This window comes from Eucalyptus grandis, chromosome 8 (genome assembly GCF_016545825.1).
Source record: "Eucalyptus grandis isolate ANBG69807.140 chromosome 8, ASM1654582v1, whole genome shotgun sequence".
Taxonomy (NCBI): Eukaryota; Viridiplantae; Streptophyta; class Magnoliopsida; order Myrtales; family Myrtaceae; genus Eucalyptus; species Eucalyptus grandis.
The window spans coordinates 63541086-63562517 of record NC_052619.1 but is presented as its reverse complement, the minus strand read 5'-3'; the positions used below and the strand labels follow the sequence as shown (position 1 = coordinate 63562517).

The following is a 21432-nucleotide window of genomic DNA, read 5'->3' as shown; positions in this document are numbered from 1 at the left end:
CTTATTGGAAAATGTTGCACTGAGTGTGTGAAGCTTGATAGGACCAATTTGATGAATCTACTTGAGAACTAGATGCCGTCATGGAACCAACTGGCAATTCTCTATTCCAAGATGGGAACTGCTTATTCGGACCATGCTTACCCCTACACATGCATGTGAAGAAAACATTTACATGGGTGGAGAGAGATAAATAAAAAATAAAAATTAATATAGGTATAAAATTAAAATGATTGTAAGATTAAATTCAATGCTAGTAAGATATCTAAAGTATTATTATCTTACGTATATTTATGTTGCAATTTTGTCCATTTTGTTGAGCTTTGTCACTATGATATATCTAACAAATGGACATAAGCATTACATAATTTTTTTTTTTTTTTTTTTTTTGGGTAAGTAGCATTACATAATTTTATTTTTATAAAAATTGAAATCCTCATTTGGATTTGTTTTATATAGTAGTAATTAACTGGCACTCACTCTATGGATAATCGATTAAATTAGCACGGGCCATAAGTATAATTTCTCTAGTATGGCTTAATTGTTCTCAATGTTCCCATGTAGCGGGGGATTTTGGGCCTAGGCCGGCCCGCTGCCGGTCATAGATAGGACTGGAGTTTAAGCTCTGTCCCGTTTAAAATCCCCAATCCACGGTCCCGCCTTGTGCCTCCTTTCATCTGCTGCCGGCGCATAGCTCTCGGTCCTCCTCCGGCTAAATTCCGGTAATTATTCATCCCTCTGAATACGTAGTTTCCTTCATGTTCCGATGCTTTCATGGGGGTTGTTTTCCTTTTGCATATGATCGACTCAATGAATGATTTTTGTAAAATGAAAGCTGCATTTGACTAGTAAATTCGTGTATCTTTCTTATGAATGGGTTGTTGCGTTGTGAAAATGCAGAAAGATCCAGGTGAATTGCACAACTTACGACTTCAATTAGTCGGTGATGGAAGGAGTGAAAAGGGAGAGTTCCCAAGTTCTAGCACCACAGATGAAGCATGTCCCAAGCTCAAAATGTGTGCAAATCGGAAGTCTTTGTAGTTTTTGTTGGGTCAGAAGTCTTTGTAGTTCAATCCTCTACCAAATAGAGAGTACATATTTAGTATCCACATTTGTCCATACTTGGAAGAGGAATCGTGCGACTTTGGAATCCATTTATCTAACTATAGCTTGTATATGTCAAAATAGATACATTTTAAAGAAAGTAAGCTATGGAATTGTGATAAATTAATATGGGAAAAAAATTAGGGCACACCATACACTTTTAAAAATAAAAATAAAAATTGTGATGAAGCTTAGGGTGCATATATTTCACGGAAAATGGATGATTCAGGAAATATTTTCCGAAAAATGATCGCTTATGTCATTTACAAAAATAAATGAATGGAAAATTTTCCATCGCCCATGATAATATTTAGACATAGATTATTATTGATGATGAAAATATTTTTCATTGATTAATTTTTCTAAACAATATAAGTAATCATTTTTCGAAAGGCTTTTTCTCAAATAATCCATTTTCCATAAAACAAACATATCCCAAATATATTCAAACTCGTCCTTTATGATTTTGGGAGTACCAAATTTTTTTATGATTCGTCTTTCTCAATAAGATTTTAAGTTTAAATTTTCGGCCACATTTCGTTTGTCCATCTTGTTTGACAAGTATTTTTATTGGATTATTAATAGAGTTATTTTTTTTGGAACTAAGGACTCCACCACGAGCCCCCACGGCCGAACAACTCTTGAGGGCCGGGCCCCTATACCTCGAGAGAAACTAGCCCAGCAATCCACCGCCAGGGCCCCCTCATTTAATTTGCTAGCAACTGCAGGTTTCAAACTCTCGATCTCAACGATAAGGGAGGGACTCTCAATCAACGCAGTTACGCATAGATGGGTGATTATTACTAGAGTTTTTTTTTTTTTGGTGACCCAAGGAACCCGCGCACCGTACTAACATGGACAGCCCGAAAGGCCCGGGGTAACGGGGGTAAACCCTGGGGGCAACACGTATTAGCCACCACACACGTGCCACCGGGTAAGTCACCCGGCGACGCCCGGGAATCGAACTCCTCCCCTTGTGTTAGGGGGAGAAGCTCGCCGCCAGCAGCGCCACCCCGTGTGGGTGGTATTATTATTAAATTTAATACCATAAAAAGCCCTAAATTGATACACTTAAGATAAATATATCTCAAACTAATTTTTTTATCACAAAAAACTCCAAACTGGTATACTTTTGACCAATTTGCCTCAAATTGGTACACTTATGACAAATTTATCATGTGTTAATTTCCATTAAAAATTTTTGTTTGAGATTTTACTCTCCGTTTGTCATTATTGATTTTTTGTGATATTAATTTAATTTAATGGATGGTAAATTTGTCACAAATATACTAGTTTAGAATTTTTTGTGGTCAAAAAAATTAATTTGAGGAAATTTTTTTTTAAGTGTACCAATTTAGAGTTTTATGTGGTCATTTAGGATAAATTTGTCACAAGTGTATCGATTTAAGATTTTTGGTGATAAAAAAATTAGTTTGGAATAAATTTGTTGCAAATATATAAATTTGGGGTATTTGATGAAATTAACCCTCATTACTATGCTCATTTGATGACAAGCCTAGATAACGTGATGTCAAAATTTGTGACAATAATAACAAAATAAAATAAAATGATAAACCCATGTCAAAACGTGTTTGTCGATAAGCTCATGTCCAACATATAAATCAATTAATGTGAAAGTGTGTTTATAATTTATGTCCGCTTAAAGTGCAGATCACAAAAGTAGTTCAAGGTGAATTCCATACATACATATATATATATATATATATAGAGATAGAAATACGTTTTAACCACGACCACAACTTGCAATCAAGCAGGACTGCATTCATACATTGAAAATAAAACAGAGACCAGAATGATCAGACTGAAGCCTATGGATGTTTCATCGTCGACATGGGCGGTCCCAGGGTGGAAATATTCATCATGGAAATGGGCAGTGCCAAGGCGGACTCACTTGATGTTGAGGTGGCCATGGGCAGTGCCGAGACAGATGCTGGTGCTAGGGTGGAAATTTTCATCATGGAAATGGGCAGTGCCAAGGTGGACTCACTTGATGCCGAGGCGGAAATGGGCAGTGCCGAGGCGGACTCACTTGATGCCGAGGCGGAAATGGGCAGTGCCGAGGCGGACTCACTTGATGCCGAAGTCGACATGGGCAGTGCCGAGACAGATGCTGGTGCCGGTGCTGAGGCGGACATTGGTGGTGCTGCCAACGAGGTCCGAAGCTTGTTGCGATCAAAGGCCCTCCAAATTTGTGTTCCTACGTAAAAGCCTCCTTCTGGTGTTGGCATCAGATGGAACATCTGAAAAAGGCAAAGAGTCAGGGTCAGACTCTCAGAATTTATGCGCAGGAGGATTGATTGATCGATTAATCAATTGATCGATAGGAAATTGCAAACAGTTGACAAGAAATAACAACTTAGAAAAAGGTTGAATTTATTTAGCTTTTTTCTAAAACAACTTCATCATCGGAGTAACAATTCAACAATTCCTTTCCATTACGCTACAGACACGACGGATAGTCTCTGCTAACAGTGGTGGTGGGCGATGTTAAATCAACAACAAAAATGCCCAACATCTCCTTCATCTCAAAAAATCAATAGAGGGAGAAAGAGAGAGACCATGTTTGTAACGACGGCGTCCGCCTTGTCCTTGGTGCCGCCTACCCACGTCTGGCCGCAGACCCAGACGAGCATACTGCCGGGTGTGCGGTGGCGCACGCAGTTGAAGTCGGCGATTTCGTTGTGGCACTCCGGAATGGAGGTAAGTTTGGCGAGGATAGCCTCCTTGCCCTTGATCTGCTGGCCTTCGAAGGCCAGCACTGACTCTTCCCGGAACAGGTTGACCAAATCCGCTCGGTTCGCGTCGAACGTCCTGTAGTATTTCTCCATGAACCGCTTCGCCTTCTCTATCAGATCCTTGTCTTCTGGCTTGATGCTCCACATCTCTTCCTCCTCCTCGCTTTGTGCACGCGATTCAGACGGTAACCCCAAGATAAAAAGCCCTAGCGCTGCTTCGAGAGTTTCTTATTAATTCGGAATCGGTCGGGTCAACGAACGGACCGGGTTTCGGGTCGACGATTCCTTATGGAAAACGAAACCGGTGTAGCCTTGTTTGGCAGTCGGGATAAAATTCGGGATATGATCCTATCTTACGTTTGGTGCTCACTCAAGACAGGATAAAGTCGAATATAATGAGGATATAGACATGATAAAATTATCCCATGAGCGATGTGGGATAAATGTTGATATGATTTCTAATGTCCATAATAGGAATGTTATTTTTTTTATTAACAAACTTATTAAATTAACAAAATTGAAATTATATTTCAATATAAATAATATTTGTATTCTAATTTAAGAAATAAGAAATAAGAAATTATTTTAAATTAATCATATTTTAATTTATATATTCAACTTTAATTCTATCCTATAATAAACATTCAATCTATAAATTAAATATTTATATTAATTATATATTTTAGGTATTTTTGTATTTTAGGTATGTTATTATAGTTTACTTGTTTGATAAAATTTTATTAAAGAATGATGAAAGGGGAAAAAAGAAATAATAAAGAAAATAATACAAAAAGAGGAAAAATAAAAAAATAAATTAAGGAATAGAGTTACAAGAGATTTTCATCATCTCCGTTTATGAACATTTATGTTCATTTATAATGATATGCCGTTTATATAAAAAAAATGTACATGATATGATGTGAATATATCCGATTTTAATACTTGTGATTCACCAAACAACATATATGATATAAAAAAAAATCCCGAATTTTTTTATATACTATTCAGTCATATCTCAATTAGAAATCCGGATGACTAAATGTAAACTAAAATCCCAGATGTCTCGTTGCCCACCTCCCCCTCCAAGAACGCTCTGATCGCCGAAATCCAAATGCTCTCTCGTCACTCTTGCCGTGCCAATGGACCACTCTTAATCGCCGCCGTTTTTGGCAATCAATACTATTTCGCCTTCGACTCCAGCTGCCTATCCTGCTACTCTATTATGGCCCCACATCGAGGATTGATTTCGATGGCCAAGCTGCCAACTTGGCGAATTAAAGTTGCCAGATTGCAGTAAAAGAACTTAATGTCTCCATATTTGTTCCATCATTTCGAAACCTTGGCTGTTACTCTATTATGGCCCCACATTGAGGATTGATTTCGATGGCCAAGCTGCCAACTTGGCGAATTAAAGTTGCCAGATTGCAGTCTTCATTTCCTTTCATGAAAAAGAACTTAATGTGTCCGTATTTGTTCCATCATTTCAAAACCTTGGTGCAAGTATGAACTGCTCACAAATATCAAGTTTTGTGTTAGAGGAGGATGTTGCTGGAGTTAACAAAGCTCTCCATCCTGATTGTCTTGCATTCGCTGATCATAGTCAGGGACCTGGTCCAATTGTCAGTGTAGAAGGCATTCGGCATATGTGTAATGTCATCCTTATCATCCGGTGTCTATTAACCTTCTTGACGAGGAGACATTCACAAAGAATAATGGCAAGAAAAAATAAGTCAAAGAGAAAAGGCTGTCATTGGTTTTCTATAGTCTCTCACTAAAGAATATTATCGACATCTTAGAAGCGTAAAGAGTAGCATTAAGAAATCATCGACATCTAAGATGCGACACTGGTGAAGAAGAGTAAAGAAAGGGGTGATAACATCTCCTGCTATTGACCAACTGAATCACCTATAGTCATCAAACAAGACTTGTCTAAACTCCTATATATGAAAGAGGTCAAATCATTAGTGCATACTGATTTAGCAAAAGACAGGGTGTTTTAATTACAAAATTAACTCTCAATTCACTATGTCTCAAGCTCTTTTGGATTGCTCACTAGATAGAAAGTTTTTAGAGAGAGAATGTCTCAAGCTCTTTTGGATTGCTCACTAGAGAGAAAGTTTCTAGAGAGAGAAGTTCTGGAAGAAAAATGAACCTTTGATTATTGAAATGGTTGGATGGACACAAATCAGGGGAGGGCACCCGTTCTTATACTTGAGGTCCTTAGATTATAATCATTGATCGAGTTTTCATCCAGCAGACGAGATTGTACCGTCCAATCTACCAACTACTGACACTAATGACAAGAGAATTCTAGACCTTGGCTCAATTACAGATCGCCCACCCTTGGAACGTTTCGGAAGCTCTTTTGTTGAAAATCTTCCGGAACGTTCCAAGGGTGGGCGATACTGTAATTGAGCGAAGGTCTAGAATTCTCTTGCCATTAGTGTCGGTAGTTGGTAGGTTGGATGGTACGATCTTATCCGCTAGATGAAAACTCGATCAATGGTTATAATCTGAGAGCCTCAAGTATAAGAAGGGGTGCCCTCCCCTCATTTGTATAAAAGATCCTCATTGAAAAGGCACGGCCCTTTAGCTACAAAAACCTTTTGACTGTGAGTGCTCCCTCCCTAACCACTGATTCTTTGACCCACATTGCGTGCAAAATAGAAGTGAGAGGGAGAGAGCCAAACCAACTCAAGGAGAGTGAAGGCGAATTGCTCCCCAGCTTGCACATAGATGACATCGCCGTTGATGAAGACAGCATGCTGCAAGGGATGGCGGAGGGTTGGGTGTCAATGGAGATGATCCTGTGCCGCCATTGTCGGAACTCCAAGTTGGTGAATTTGGTGAGGATTCTCTCGTAGCCCAAGATCTTCTCGCCATCGAAGTGCAGGAACGAGTTTGCACGATAAAACCGGGCTGCCTCCGCATAGTTCGTGGCAAAAATCCGATGACACTTTTGGGCAAAAGGTCCAGCAAGAGCCTCTACAACCTCTAATCCATTCTCTTCCTCCTTTGAGAGGCTCTCTGTGTTCTTGAGAAATAGAGAGATACAGAGAACCGCTATCTAATACAGTTGGCACGGTTTAGAGGCAGCGGGAAAATATTAGTTATAGTTTGCAATACACCGCTTTGTTTGGATGTGAATCATATATTGATCACATACAGAGTGCCTGCTATGAGTGTCTTTGATTTCGTGATGCAAATTACATTTAATTTAAATTATATTAGTTGACTGATATGCCAATTCAAATTATGGTTGTTTGTCTAGACTAATCAAAAAGTTAAAACATTTTGTACTTTTTTTGTTAATTCTAAAATATTATTAAGATTTTAAAAGATCATGAGAAAATCACATATGAATATTCATACTCGCGTCAATATTTATCTATTATGAAAATTTTAGATGTTTAAGGTTCAAGAAAGGTGAAGGGGATGCCCCTGAAGATGTGCGAAAAAGAAAAAGTACAAATTACTGTAAGCAAGCTCTAAATATTGTTATGTAGCTAGAATGAATGTAAATGTAAATCATCATGATTTCTGTCCATCCTTTGAGAGTGATGGAGTTAGAAGTATTTATCCACGTGTTGATAATTTATTTTTTTATTTTTATTTTTTATTTTTTTGCGAATTAAAAAATTGAGGCACATCGTGGATGGCCTCGAGAAGGTCCCACCCATATAGACTTATTTTTCTCCAAATTGCCACTTGCTTTCTTTTTTTTTTTTTTTGATTTTTCAAAACTTAACGAACAAGTCATCCGGTATTCCATAAATAACTTTGTGGTCCGTTCGGGGCAAGGCAAGCAATCCACCGTTACCCTCTCATAATTCTATTATTTACAGTTGATTTTAATTTTCTAGGTGTGGAACGGAGCATGGAGCTTATCCAAGCAAGCTATATAAAAGGGAAAAGTATCAGATTAGTTATAAACCTATTGTATTGGGATATAAATTTGATTGTAAAACTCTAATTATACCTATTTAGTTCTAAACCTCTTTTACACTTGTAGTAATTCAGTCCATTTGGTCAATTTGGGCCAAAAATGTTGATGTAGATGTTGATCATCCCATAGCACAACTGTCACTAATGTGGACACGTTATTTAATTTTTAATTTTTTTTTTAATTTACTATTATTTTTTAATTTCTTTTCATTTTCTTTGCTTTCCATCTTTTTTTTTTCTTTTCTTTTCTTTTTTCTTTTATTCATATTATCCTTTGCCAGTCGCAAAGTTGGCAAAGGTCGCTAGCTAGGGCAAAGGCTAGCGACGGCTAGGCGAGGCCACCTCTCACTAGATCTTAAGAGAGGATCCTAACTTGAGGCCCTTGGCAATGGCAGTGATGCCCCTTGCCTAGGGTCCCCTCTTCGACCGTCGCTAATGGCTCGTGAGGGTATCTAGGCCCTTGCCCTCGTTACTAGCCGGTGACCTTCATCAGCAAGCAACTGGTAGAGGGTAATAAGAGAAAAAAGAAAGAGAAAAGAAAGAACAAAAATGGAAATAAAAAAGAAAGAAATGAAGATGACAATAAAAAATAGGAAAAAGAAAAAAATTTAACAAAAAATTGAAAAACTATTTAAAATGAAAAAATTGTCCATGTCACGTTGGTCATCATGTAAGATGTTCGGCATTCACGTTAGCGATTTCCAATCTAAATTGGTCAAATTGACTGAATCGATACTAATATGAAACCGTTTAAGACTAAATTGGTCCAATTCAATGGTTCGAGATTACATTGGTACGATACAATAAGTTTAGGATTTTATTAAATACTTTTTCCTTATATAGAAAACAAATTCAATAAGGTAACCGACCAGATTAATGATGCTTCGATTTTGTCATTGGTATTGTGCTTTTAAGACTGGTTTGCCAAAATTATTTGGGTAATTTCTGTTGGTAATTTGTTTATAAAACAAATGAAGAGGTGCCTTGTTCCACGTCGAAAAGATGTGAGTGCGCACATGGACGGGATTTGGCATTAACCAACGATCATTATTTTTATTTATTGAAAATGCTCGGATTATTTCTATAAAAATTAACTATAAAGTCTTGTTGAAATAGTGCAACTATTCACGAAAAGTTACGGTTATTTATTATTTATTATTTATTTAATTTTAAATTTTTTTAATTGTTTTTTCAACATAACCTTTGAGACATACTTTTTCATTTGGTAACCTTTCCCGAAAGGTTGTCTTTGTTCTTTTTTGCAACCATTTGAAGAGTTACCTCTATTCGAAAGAAAAAGATAAGTAACGTTGTTTTGAGATCAAACAATCATCTTCTTCCATTTTTCGTCTTCTTTTGAAAGAAACTACAGCCATTGTTTTCAATTGTTTCCCATGAGAGACCTTGGAAAAATATTAGAATTGCTATCTAGTATTCTCATTTGAAATTTTGTTGTATCCTAGAGGAAATTTGCCAGTGACCATTAGCAACTTTGTGAGACAAATAAATCCTTAAAGAAAGTGATATCACACATCAAAGTCCGACTTGAGTACTTTAAAGATCCGACTTCATGGTTCTACCCAATTTGAAACCTTGCTTTCCAACAATTTTAAGGATTTATTTGTGCAACAATGGAGTCGAAGGGAAGGAATTGATGGCAGAAAATGAGAGAGGCTGATCTGCGCCACTACCAAGAACCAGGTTGCTATGAATCCCACCGACACCATCTTTGATGTGAAGCGATTGATTTGGTGGAGAATCACCGACCCTTTGGTCTAGAGTAATAGGAGGCATTGGTTGTTCAAGGTCATTACTAGTCCCGACCACAAGCCCATGATTGTCATCAATTTCAAGGGCGAAGAGAAGCAGTTTGCTGAGTATGAAATATCATTCATGGTCCTCACGAAGACACTTGTTTCCAAGTCGAACACTTTGCTTTCCAAGTGCTCCACACCACAGTTCTCCGTCGGATCACTTATCTGCACCTTCGAATCGACCTGCTCTCCCAAAGAATCAACAACAAATGCTAACAGACTCTCAGATACGTGACTACCTCCTTGGTATTCAAATGCCATAAAAAGAATTCTCTAACCCTACAAGCAAATTCAAGGGATGAATTCGAATCCCCAAAACCAACAACTGGAGGATTGTCTACCTTCATGGCTGGTTTGTTCAATGTGATTATCACTGAGAACAGTTTCAAAGTGATGGATGTGTGTCTCCATCTTGAAGTTGTCCGAGGAATTATTTGGAGACGCCCCATGCCTAAACTGCAGCCGTGACTCTGGCATCAGATCAAACCCACAACTGCTCCCCAGCGAACAGCCACGATGCTTCACCATACCCACGCCATCGCTGCCGGGTCTCACCCCATGCCACTCCCTGTTTTTGGGTTTGCACTAGCGAGCTTTCATTCTTTTGCAGGTCCGTGGACGGACTCAGCGACCTTCGACAAACCCCTTCAGTGCCTTGTCCGTTTAGTCCAGTTTCGTTGGTGCCGCTCCAGTTGTTCACCAACAACTTACTGCAATTACGGAAAATGGATTTCACACCTACACCGCAGTTTGTGATTGGATATCGCTAGTAACATGTGACAAATACTGGGCGTTGGACTAGCTGACATGATCGCCATCAATGGATACAAGACAAAACTATGAATGAAGAGTCTTGGGTGGGTTTATCAATCAACGACTATTTATGACGTTGAGAAGGTCCTTTTCCATTTGATAGAGCTAGTACCTTTCCGCTCACTACAGGTATCATCAATTTATGGATGAATTTGTTGCTAAAGAAAAATGAAATTTTTATGGGTTTGATCGATAGGAATAAATGATCTGATAAGGCTATCTACATAAAGATGCACAGTTTTTTCCCTTTTCTGATATCATTTATTCTGATGCATTCATATTTATCTTGATTAGAGGCGAACAAACTGGACTTTGACGCTGACAACTAGAAAGAGTTTGTGGCATGTGTCGAACCACCATTTAGGTTGGTTATGTTAGAGCAAACTCTACGGTTGATGTCCAATGTTCAGTGAAGGGTGTTCCTTGTTTGGTTATGATGTGTTCCATTTGCTGTCCTTGCTCCTCGTAGAATTGATTCTAAGGAATAGTATAAATGAGCCAAGAGAATAGGATTGCATTGGTCTTCTATTTTGATATTTGTAATTCATCGAGCATGAAAATTTGACGATGCATAGTTTTGATTGGATGCCTCATGAAATATTCTTGTGGTGGGGTATATAGTGTTGAATTCTTCTCGAGCGCTCGCCCCCTCTCCACTCCATGCTCCATGCACTCGTCGCTCGCTCCTCTCCTCCTCTCCTCACCCGACAGAACATCATCATCCCGCAGAAGATTCCTTTTTGCTCGAGCACCGTGGTGACGTCACGGCCGCGGAGGGGCTCTCCTGTTTATGCCCGTGAGCGTGTGCCAGCGTGTGTAAAGAAGGGAAATAAGTGATGGGCTGGGCTTCTTTTTTAAGCTCTGGTGGGCCAAAGAAAAGAAAGGAAATGGGAAGCTGGGCCGAAGGGTGAGCCGAAAATAACCAAGTGCGCTAGACAAGCCGGTCCGCTCGATTTCCTCCTTTTATTTTTGTTTGGTCCACTTTGTTCATTTTGTTCATTTTTTTTTTTTTGCTTCTTATATTTTATAATTTTTTATATTTTCGCAAAATAAATGGATATTTAAAAATGTCAACAAAAATTCGGGTGTCAACAACCGTAAACACTTTGAAGATGTTTGCCTTGAAGGTAATTAATTCATTGTCAGATCTTAATGGATTGATTGCGTGAAGGGAAAGATGGAGGTTGAATATGAATATTAGAATCTTAATCAGACATCTGTAAGTAAGAATGTGATATGTATACCGATCAATATTATTTCTATTGCAGTTTCAAATAATCACAAATAGTAAAAAGTGCCAAACATGAGCTTAGACTTGGAATTTCTATTGTTATTTGGTAATCAAATAAGACAAGGCAAAAGGACGTCCTGGAAAAGTATGGTCATGCGAGCGTTTTTCTAGTAAATGCAATCGTGCTTTCACTTATTGAGTGTCACAAAACCATACAAACCAGGACAGAATTATCGAGACAGAATAGCAGCCCCCATAGAAGCTTATCCATAGGGTTTGTTTCCTCTATTTCACTATTTGACATTTTCTTCAAGTACCACTAGTAGTTCTCCTGGCTATAGCTGTGAATTGCCCTGGTCTTATGATATAATGATTTTGAAATCCCCATATCGACAATTTTAGATTCTTTCAATGAACTGATTTTATATTTACGAACGTCAAGTCTGATCATTGTCAACAGGACCAATCACAACTTGGATTAATAACTTTCTGCCTCAAATCCACTGCTAGAAGCTCCATGCACTCGGCAATCGGCAATCGGTTGAAGGACTCAAATTTGTCAATTGGACATTGTATCGAGTGAAATGAGCCAATACCTAACACATCATAAGCATCTAAACTAAGCATCACTCACTGGGGGCACCACTAAGTATTTCTTTTCTTTTGCGACGAGAAGAAGTAGATACAAATTGTTATTTCTACTAGTACTCTCACATAAGTTATGGACAATATTGTTGGGAAAGTATTTTCCAAGCAACCGATTCTTTTATGTGGTGCCCCAAATTAGGGAATAATCTTTTTTTGTTTTCTTTTGGTGGGAGAAGGAAGAAAAGAAGAGCTACCGGATATTATAATAATTATTACCAATTAGGCGAGACAGAATATTTGATATTGATTGGTTGAAAATGGCTTAAGGGGGAAACAAAGAGGCATCGCTTTTAGAGTTCCGCATGATTGGGCAGTCATAAAACGATGATCACAGAGCTTTAAAAATGATATTTTTTTATTATTCTGTATTGGAGGAATATGTAAACATAACTTATATATAAATGTTTATTTAAATGTTTATTCTCATAATGATACTGGGAAAGTTACCCATTTCCCGCAACTTTAATTCGCCGACCACGGCTAATCCCAACATTATTAATTATTTAACTGCACGCGTTTCAAAATTGATGCTTCGTACCTCACCATAGAAAAGCGAGTTGACTCATGTCATTTATATATCAATCTCCTATTTAAATAATCTCTATGCTTTCTTTCTTTTTCTTTTTCTTTTTTTAATTTTAAAGGTCCAACACTAATAAATGCACATATAATAATCATTTTATTTCAGAAAGTAATTTCTAACTAGAAATTGATTTTTCTATTTGTATTCTTTAGCCAAGTTTCTTGAGCAAAATTACGTATTTGATAGCTTTATAAAATTTCTGTTTTTGAATTAGAAATTCATTTAATAACGACACAAAATTTCTCCCTCCCGAGTAGTAGTGGAAGGTGTCCAATGTTTGGCGACTAGCATTTGGTGGTTGGCGATGGGTGGCGAGGGGTGGCGTCCGGTGACCCGCAATTGGTAGCTAAGGGGAGGAGGCGGTGGCCGATGGCGCAACCGACATCCGGCATTCAATGGCTGGCGGTTGGTGCTAGGCGCCAATGGCGGGCGTTTTGGTGTCCCATGGGTGATGGGTGGGTGGCAAGTGGTGACAAGTGTAAATGATGAAAAGAGTTTTCATTTCTCATTTTTTTTTTCAAAATTAGAAAGGCTAAATATTTTAGGGCATGGATGATAATTATTTTGTTTCTCCATTTCTCTATTTCTCTATTCCTCAAAACATATTTTCAACAAAAATCTGTCTGGTAATATAATTTCACTTTTCTATTTATGGAACGGATTTTTATAAATTAATCTCCAGTTACCCGATAACTAATCAAATATAGACTAAATATGCTTATTAAGCACCAAAGATGTACAAGTAGTGCTGACGTGAAATGAAAAAATATATATTCAAGAGAAATTACTAAATGGAGCCATTGGTCTATCAATTAGTGGTAAACTCGCAAGCCATGTGACTAGTTTTCAATATCAATTCAAATGAAATGCTAAGCGAAGCAAAGGTAATCATTGGGATAATGATATGATTAACCGTAAGTGAATATCTTCAGAAAATCTCTTTAAGTAGTATCAAGAAAGGCCGCACTCACTAAAAGAAAAAGTCGAAACCCAGGTACAAATATCTCCCACCTTATTTTTTGCCAAGCGATTTTGACCACGGTGTACTTATGGCGGGTGTTCTGGCAATGTTGGTCGGACCGCTATGGGTATACGTGTCCCTACTGGCTTGAATTAAGGACTCCTCCGTGGAATCGAGCTGTTGGTTATTCATTTTAGCATTTTGAGCTGCACGTTTTGATGTACGAGGAATTAAAATGACAAAAACACTTCTTTATACAGCAATCTTTTGCGGAAGCTCAAGTTATCAGGGACTGTGTCTTCGGCTCGTTTATTAGGCACACTTATCAAGTACTTCAAAAAACGAAACATGTCTAATACTTCCTCATATGTAAATCGGGCAATACACATGAAATACGAGATGTAAGGATTTGAACCTTCTAAATATCATAAAAGACAACAACTTTTTTCTAACGGCAGGTTACGAATTTAAAATGAACATATTGCGTACTTCTTAATATTACAAGCTACATGTACTCACATGAACACAACCTGAACCGCAAGTCTAAATTCCAAAAGAAAATTCAACGTGAGGTATAATACCATGCCTTTAGTATAAATCATATCCAATGAGGGATGGAGCTTGTTTGTGTTCACATTCAAATATCGCATGAGCAATTGGAGGCGAGCAGAGGTCAAAACATCTGAAGTGCGCAATGGTAATCCCAAAGCGCGACTCCAGAGGTCAAAAACATCCAAGTGCGCAAAAAGAATCCCAACGTCTGAAGGACCCACTCAAACGCAAAAGCGCGACCCGGATGCACTCTGTTGATATAAACGGACGGCCGACCCGGAAGTTCAAGGCCTTCCGTTGAGAAGAGCAACTCCGAAAGAACCCGAAACCCGTTTTCAGGAAAAACAGGAGAGATTCGGCAAAGTCTGGAGGTTAACGGAGGGCATCGACCTGGCCGAGCACTTCGCTTGGAGGTAAGCGTCATCAACCACAAACATGTCTTGAGCAATGTAGCCCAGCACGAAGGTCTTGAAAGTTGGAGAATTGCAAGTAAAATCATGCCAAATCTTGATATCCAGATCCCATCTCTGATCATGTCCATTGTCGACCGTGCTCATTCCTCAGAACAGAGTGTATTCGGTGAGTATAAATCCCTCCGAAAGTACGAACGTTTATTGGAGTCATTGACCCTTGTTTTTTGTGATTGAAAAATTTTCATGATATCCATGACTCATGTGAGGAACAATCCAAGTATGCATAACATTAAAACAACTGAGTTTGTCTGAGGAAAGTGAAATCCGAATATCACGGGTTGGAAAGAACGTGACCTTGCAGTCAGAGGATTGCCAGAATGTAGTCCTCATTTCCTTTCGTGAAAAAAGAACTTCGTCATGTCTATGTGTGTGTTCCATTTTGAAACCTTATGTATCGGTCACATGTTTTTCTTTGTTAATTCTTTTATATGCCTATTCAACTGAGCTTGTCTTTTTGACTCATCGACCCCTGTTTTTGTGACTGAAATTTTTTTATGACATTCATTCTCTAATTGAATACGGTAGGACTCATGCCAACGAATAATCCCTCTCCAGGTATGCATAACATTAAAACAACTGAGTTTGTTGCCAGAATGTAGTCCTCATTTCCTTTCGTGAAAAAAGAACTTCGTCATGTCTATGTGTGTGTTCCATTTTGAAACCTTATGTATCGGTCACATGTTTTTCTTTGTTAATTCTTTTATATGCCTATTCAACCGAGCTTGTCTTTTTGACTCATTGACCCCTGTTTTTGTGACTCAAAATTTTTTTATGACATTCATTCTCTAATTGAATACGGTAGGACTCATGCCAACGAATAATCCCTCTCCAGGTATGCATAACATTAAAACAACTGAGTTTGTTGGGGAAAGTGTAATCTGCCATTTCCTTTTTAATATCCTGGGTTGGAAAGAACGTGAGCCTGCAGTTGGAGGATTGCCAGAATGAGTCTTCATTTTCTTTAGTGAAAAAGAACTTCTTAATATCTCTGTATTTGTTCCATCATTTTGAAACCTTGGTGCAAGTATGAACCGCTCACATGTTTTTCTTTGTTAATCTTTTATATGCCTATTCTTGATCCTTATTCTTCTGTGAAAGACAGATTGTCTAACCAATTATTTGCTGATTCTATATCAAGGTTTCTGCTAGAGGAGGATGTTGATGGAGTTAACAGAGCTATTGATATTGTCTTGCATTCGCTGATCATGGTCAGGAATTTTCAGTGCAAAAGGCATTCGCTATATCTATAATGTCATCCTTGTCATCCGGTGTCCATTAACCTTCCTGACGAGGAGACAGGATATTGACCTAGATTTCCAACTCGTCTTTTCTTGGATGGCTGCTGCTATGCTTGGATGTGTTGAGTGTGCTCTCTTGATATGCGCTCTACATAGCGACTGGCCTGAGCTGGTTATGATTGTCTGGGACCTAACGTTGGTATTTCTACTTCGGTTCATTGTGAATTGAAGGATTGGCTTTTCAGATATGGTGATTTGGTTGATTTGCTCGGGAACCTTCCAATGTTGGCTCGGATATGAACCTTGTGTTGTACTATTACCCTGAACACCTATTACGTAATAGCAAAATAAATTCTGATGATGATTACAATCCTTTCTGGCGCAATGTCGTCTCCAGTTAAGTGTACTTTGAGTTAGTTTAAGCATATCTCGGTGAGTTCCTACCATCCCCTACCCTGTAAGGCAAGTTTAATCCTTTTGCTAGAGTGCCAGTTTCAGTTTTAAGTCCTAAGTGCGTTTAGGTCCATTACTTGCGCTTTGGATCGAGTTGAATTGGTAAGATAAAACTCATGGAGTTGCATTACTAGTAAACAGAACTCAGAAATGGAGGAAATCGGAGAAATAGGGCAAGCTTTTCCTATGGGCCAAACAGAAACAGGGCAAATGAGAGCATATACAAAAAAATCCCATGCGCTCATTCACTATTCTTTCATTTCGGATCCACACATTGTTAGTTTAATATAATTTATAGCATCCCACATATAGTTTTGATCGTTATCGTTGTGCTTTTGAGGCTGGTTCATGATAATAAATTACGTATCAAATCGATTGTGATTTGGGTTCTTAAATCCATGTAAAAGGTTGCTTTATTCCCATGGTATAAAAAGAGTACACAAAAACATGGGGTTGTGCAAAAAAAATCAGGAACTAGTGGGTACCTATCCGTTCTCGATTCTAAGTGTGGAATTGCATACTCATCCACCTAGACCGGACCGGTCATATATAAATATGTACATTTAATTTTCAAGAAATTTTTTCCAACAAAAAATAATTAAGAAAAATGAAAACCCTAAAATCCCTAATTTGAAGCTTGACACCCATTAACTGAATGCTCATCTTGTCTCATTCTCACCTCATATAAGTCATCTCTCTCACAAGCTCAACGCCCATCAACTCACGGCATCAACTCTCAAATTTTAGTATGAGTCTGATCTTTTTACTTGTCTTGTTATTAAGGATAGGAATGTTATTTATTCTTTTTACTTTACTTTTGCTTATTGGAAAATGTTGCACTAAGTGTGTGAAGCTTGATGGGACCAGTTTGATGGATCTACTTGAGAACGAGACTGAACCGGCCATCATGGAACCAATTGGCAATTCTCGATTCCAAGGTAGGAACCGCTCATTCGGACCATGCTTACCTCTACACATGCATGTGATGAAAACATTTACATGGGTGGAGAGAGATAAATACAAAAATAAAAATTAACATAGGTATAAAATTAAAATGATTGTAAGATTAAATTCAATGCTAGTAAGATATCTAAAGTATTATTATCTTACGTATATTTATGTTGCAATTTTGTCCATTTTGTTGAGCTATGTCACTATGATATATCTAACAAATGGACATAAGCATTACATAAATTTTTTTTTTTTTTTATAAAAATTGAAATCCTCATTTGGATTTGTTTTATATAGTAGTAATTAACTGGCGCTCACTCTATGGATAATCTATTAAATTAGCACGGGCCATAAATATAATTTCTATAGTATGGCTTAATTGTTCTCAATGTTCCCATGCAGAGGGGGATTTTGGGCCTGGGCCGGCCCGCTGCCGGTCATGGATAGGACTGGAGTTTAAGCTCTGTCCCGTTTAAAATCCCCAATCCACGGTCCCGCCTTGTGCCTTCTTTCATCTGCTGCCGGCGCATAGCTCTCAGTCCTCCTCCGGCTTTCCGGTAATTATTCATCCCTCTAAATACGTAGTTTCCTTCACATTCCGATGCTTTCATGGGGGTTGTTTTCCTTTTGCATATGATATGAATGATTTTGTAAAACGAAAGCTGCATTTGACTAGTAAATTCGTGTATCTTGCTTATTAACGAGTTTTTGCGTTGTGAAAATGCAGAAAGATCCAGGTGAATTGCACAACTTAAGATTTCAATTAATCGGTGATGGAAGGAGTGAAAAGGGAGAGTTCCCAAGTTCTAGCACCACAGATGAAGCATGTCCCAAGCTCAAAATGTGTGCAAATCAGAAGTCTTTGTAGTTTTTGTTGGGTCAGAAGTCTTTGTAGTTCAATCCTCTACCAAATAGAGAGGACAGATTTAGTATCCACATTTGTCCGTACTTGGAAGAGGTATCGTGCGACTTTGGAATCCATTTATCTAACTAGAGCTTGTATATGTCAAAATAGATACATTTTTAAGAAAGTAAGCTATGAAATTGTGATAAATTAATATGGGAAAAAAATTAGGGCACACCATATACTTTTAAAAAATAAAAATAAAAATTGTGATGAAACTTAGGGTGCATATATTTCACAGAAAATGGATGATTAAGGAAATATTTTTTGAAAAATGATCGCTTATGTTATTTAGAAAAATAAATGAATGGAAAATTTTCCATCGAAAGGTTTTTCATCAAATAATCCATTTTTCGTAAAACAAACATATCACAAATATATTCAAACACGTCCTTTATGATTTTGGGAGTACCAAAAATTTATATTATTAGTCTTTCTCAATAAGATTTTAAGTTAAATTTTCAGCCACATTTCTTTTGTCTAGTTTGACGAATACTACGGGTTCGAACTCTTGATCTCACCGATGAGGGAGGGTTACTCAACCAATGCAACTACCCGTGGATGGGTGATTATTACTAGAGTTAATACCATGAAAAGCACTAAATTGATGCACTTAAGACAAATTTATCTCAAACTAATTTTTTTTATCACCAAAAACTCCAAATTGGTATACTTTTGACAAATTTGCCTCAAATTGGTACACTTATTCATGTATTAGTTTCCATTAAATTTTGTTGTTTGAGATTTTACTCTTTGTTTGTCATTATTGATTTTTTGTGATATTAATTTAATTTAATGGAGGGTAAATTTGTTACAAATATATTAATTTAGAATTTTTTTGTGGTAAAAAAAATTAATTTGAGGAAATTTTTTTGTAAGTGTACCAATTTAGAGTTTTATGTGGTCATTTAGGATAAATTTGTCATAGGTGTAGTGGTTTGGGATTTTTGGTGATCAAAAAATTAGTTTAGAATAAATTTGTTACAAATATATCAATTTGGGGTATTTCATGAAATTAACCCTTATTACAATGCTCATTTGATGACAAGCCCAGATAACATGATGTCAAAATTGGTGACAATAACAAAAATAAAAAAAAAATTGATAAACCCATGTCAAAACGTGTTTCAACGTAAATTCCACACACACACACACACACACATGTGACACACACACACACACACACATATATATATATATATATTTATTTATATATATTTATATTTATATTTATATAGAGATAGAAATACGTTTTAACCACGACCACAACTTGCAATCAAGCAGGACTGCATTCATACATTGAAAATAAAATAGAGACTAGAATGATCAGACTGAAGCCTAGGGATGTTTCATCGTCGACATGGGCGGTCCCAGGGTGAAAATTTTCATCATGGAAATGGGTAGTGCCAAGGCGGACTCACTTGATGCTGAGGCGGAAATGGGCGGTGCCAAGGCGGACTCACTTGATGCCGAGGCGGAAATGGGTAGTGTCGAGGCGGACTCACTTGATGCCGAGGTAGACATGGGCAGTGCCAAGACAGATGCTGGTGCCGGTGCTGAGGCGGACATTGGTGGTGCTGCCAATGAGGTCCGAAGCTTGTTGAGATCAAAGGGCCTCCAAATTTGTGTTCCTACGTAAAAGCCTCCTAGTGATGTTGGCATCAGATGGAACATTTGAAAAAGGCAAAGAATCAGGGTCAGACTCTCAGAATTTATGCGCAGGAGGATTGATTAATCGATTAATCAATTGATCGATAGGAAATTGCAAACAGTTGACCAGAAATAACAACTTAGAAAAAGGTTAAATTTATTTAGCTTTTTTCTTAAACAAATTCATCTTCGGAGCAACAATACAATTCCTTTCCATTACGCTACAGACAAGACGGATAGTCTCTGCTAACAGTGGTGGTGGCCGATGTTAAATCAACAACAAAAATGCCCAACATCTCCTTCATCTCAAAAAATCAATAGAGGGAGAGAGAGAGAGACCTGGTTTGTAAGGACGGCGTCCGCCTTGTCCTTGGTGCCGCCTACCCACGTCTGGCCGCAGACCCAGACGAGCATACTGCCGGGTGTGCGGTGGCGCAAGCAGTTGAAGTCGGCGATTTCGTTGTGGCACTCCGGAATGGAGGTAAGTTTGGCGAGGATAGCCTCCTTGCCCTTGATCTGCTGGCCTTCAAAGGCCAGCACCGACTCTTCCCGGAACAGGTTGACCAAATCCGCCCGGTTCGCGTCGAACGTCCTGTAGTATTTCTCCATGAACCGCTTCGCCTTCTCTATCAGATCCTTGTCTTCTGGCTTGATGCTCCACATCTCTTCCTCCTCCTCGCTTTGTGCACGCGATTCAGACGGTAACCCCAAGATAAAAAGCCCTAGCGCTGCTTCGAGAGTTTCTTATTAATTCGGAATCAGTCGGGTCAACGGACAGACCAGGTTTCGGGTTGGGTCGGGTTTTTTTTTTTAATAAAAAAATCCTTCCCCTTCTCTTCATATGTACCCGAGAGACCCAACGATTCCTTATCGAAAACAAAACCGCTGTAAACCTAAGATTACGTTTGGCAGTCGGGATAAAATTCGGGATATGATCTTATCCTCCGTTTGGTGCTCACTCAAGATAGGATAAAATCGGATATACTAGGGACATAGATAGAATAAAATTATCCCATGAAGGAGATGGGATAAATGTGGATATGATTTCTAATATTCATAATAGGAAAGTTATTTTCTTGATTAACAAACTTATTAAATTAACAAAATTGAAATTATATTTCAATATAAATAATATTTATATTCTAATTTAAGAAATAAGAAATAAAAATAATTTTAAATTAATCATATTTTAATTTATATATTCAACTTTAATTCTATCCCATAATAAACATTCAATCTATAAATTAAATATTTATATTAATGATATATTTTAGGTATTTGTGTATTATAGGTATGTTATTATAGTTTACTATTTGATAAAATTTTATTAAAGAATGATGAAAAGGGAAAAAAGAAATA

General features: G+C 37.7%; 1 protein-coding gene across 3 annotated transcripts; it reads right to left on the bottom strand.

The window, feature by feature from the left end:
• Nucleotides 1–2809: 2809 nt before the first annotated feature.
• On the bottom strand, nucleotides 2810–20776 carry LOC108954479 (nuclear transport factor 2B-like). 3 transcript variants are annotated; one of them, XM_039299121.1, is made up of 2 exons: nucleotides 3684–4052; nucleotides 2810–3365 (listed from the first exon to the last, which is right to left on the bottom strand). In XM_039299121.1, the coding sequence occupies exons 1-2, from the start codon at nucleotides 4002–4004 to the stop codon at nucleotides 2931–2933; spliced, it is 756 nt and encodes a 251-aa protein (XP_039155055.1). In that variant the 5' UTR covers nucleotides 4005–4052; the 3' UTR covers nucleotides 2810–2930. The 3 variants fall into 3 exon arrangements, with proteins under 3 accessions (XP_039155055.1, XP_018716042.2, XP_039155056.1); XM_018860497.2 differs by lacking the exon at nucleotides 3684–4052 and adding an exon at nucleotides 20413–20776 and having other exon boundaries at nucleotides 2814–3362; XM_039299122.1 differs by lacking the exons at nucleotides 2810–3365; nucleotides 3684–4052 and adding exons at nucleotides 19666–20097; nucleotides 20413–20776.
• Between the last annotated feature and the right edge of the window lie 656 nt (nucleotides 20777–21432).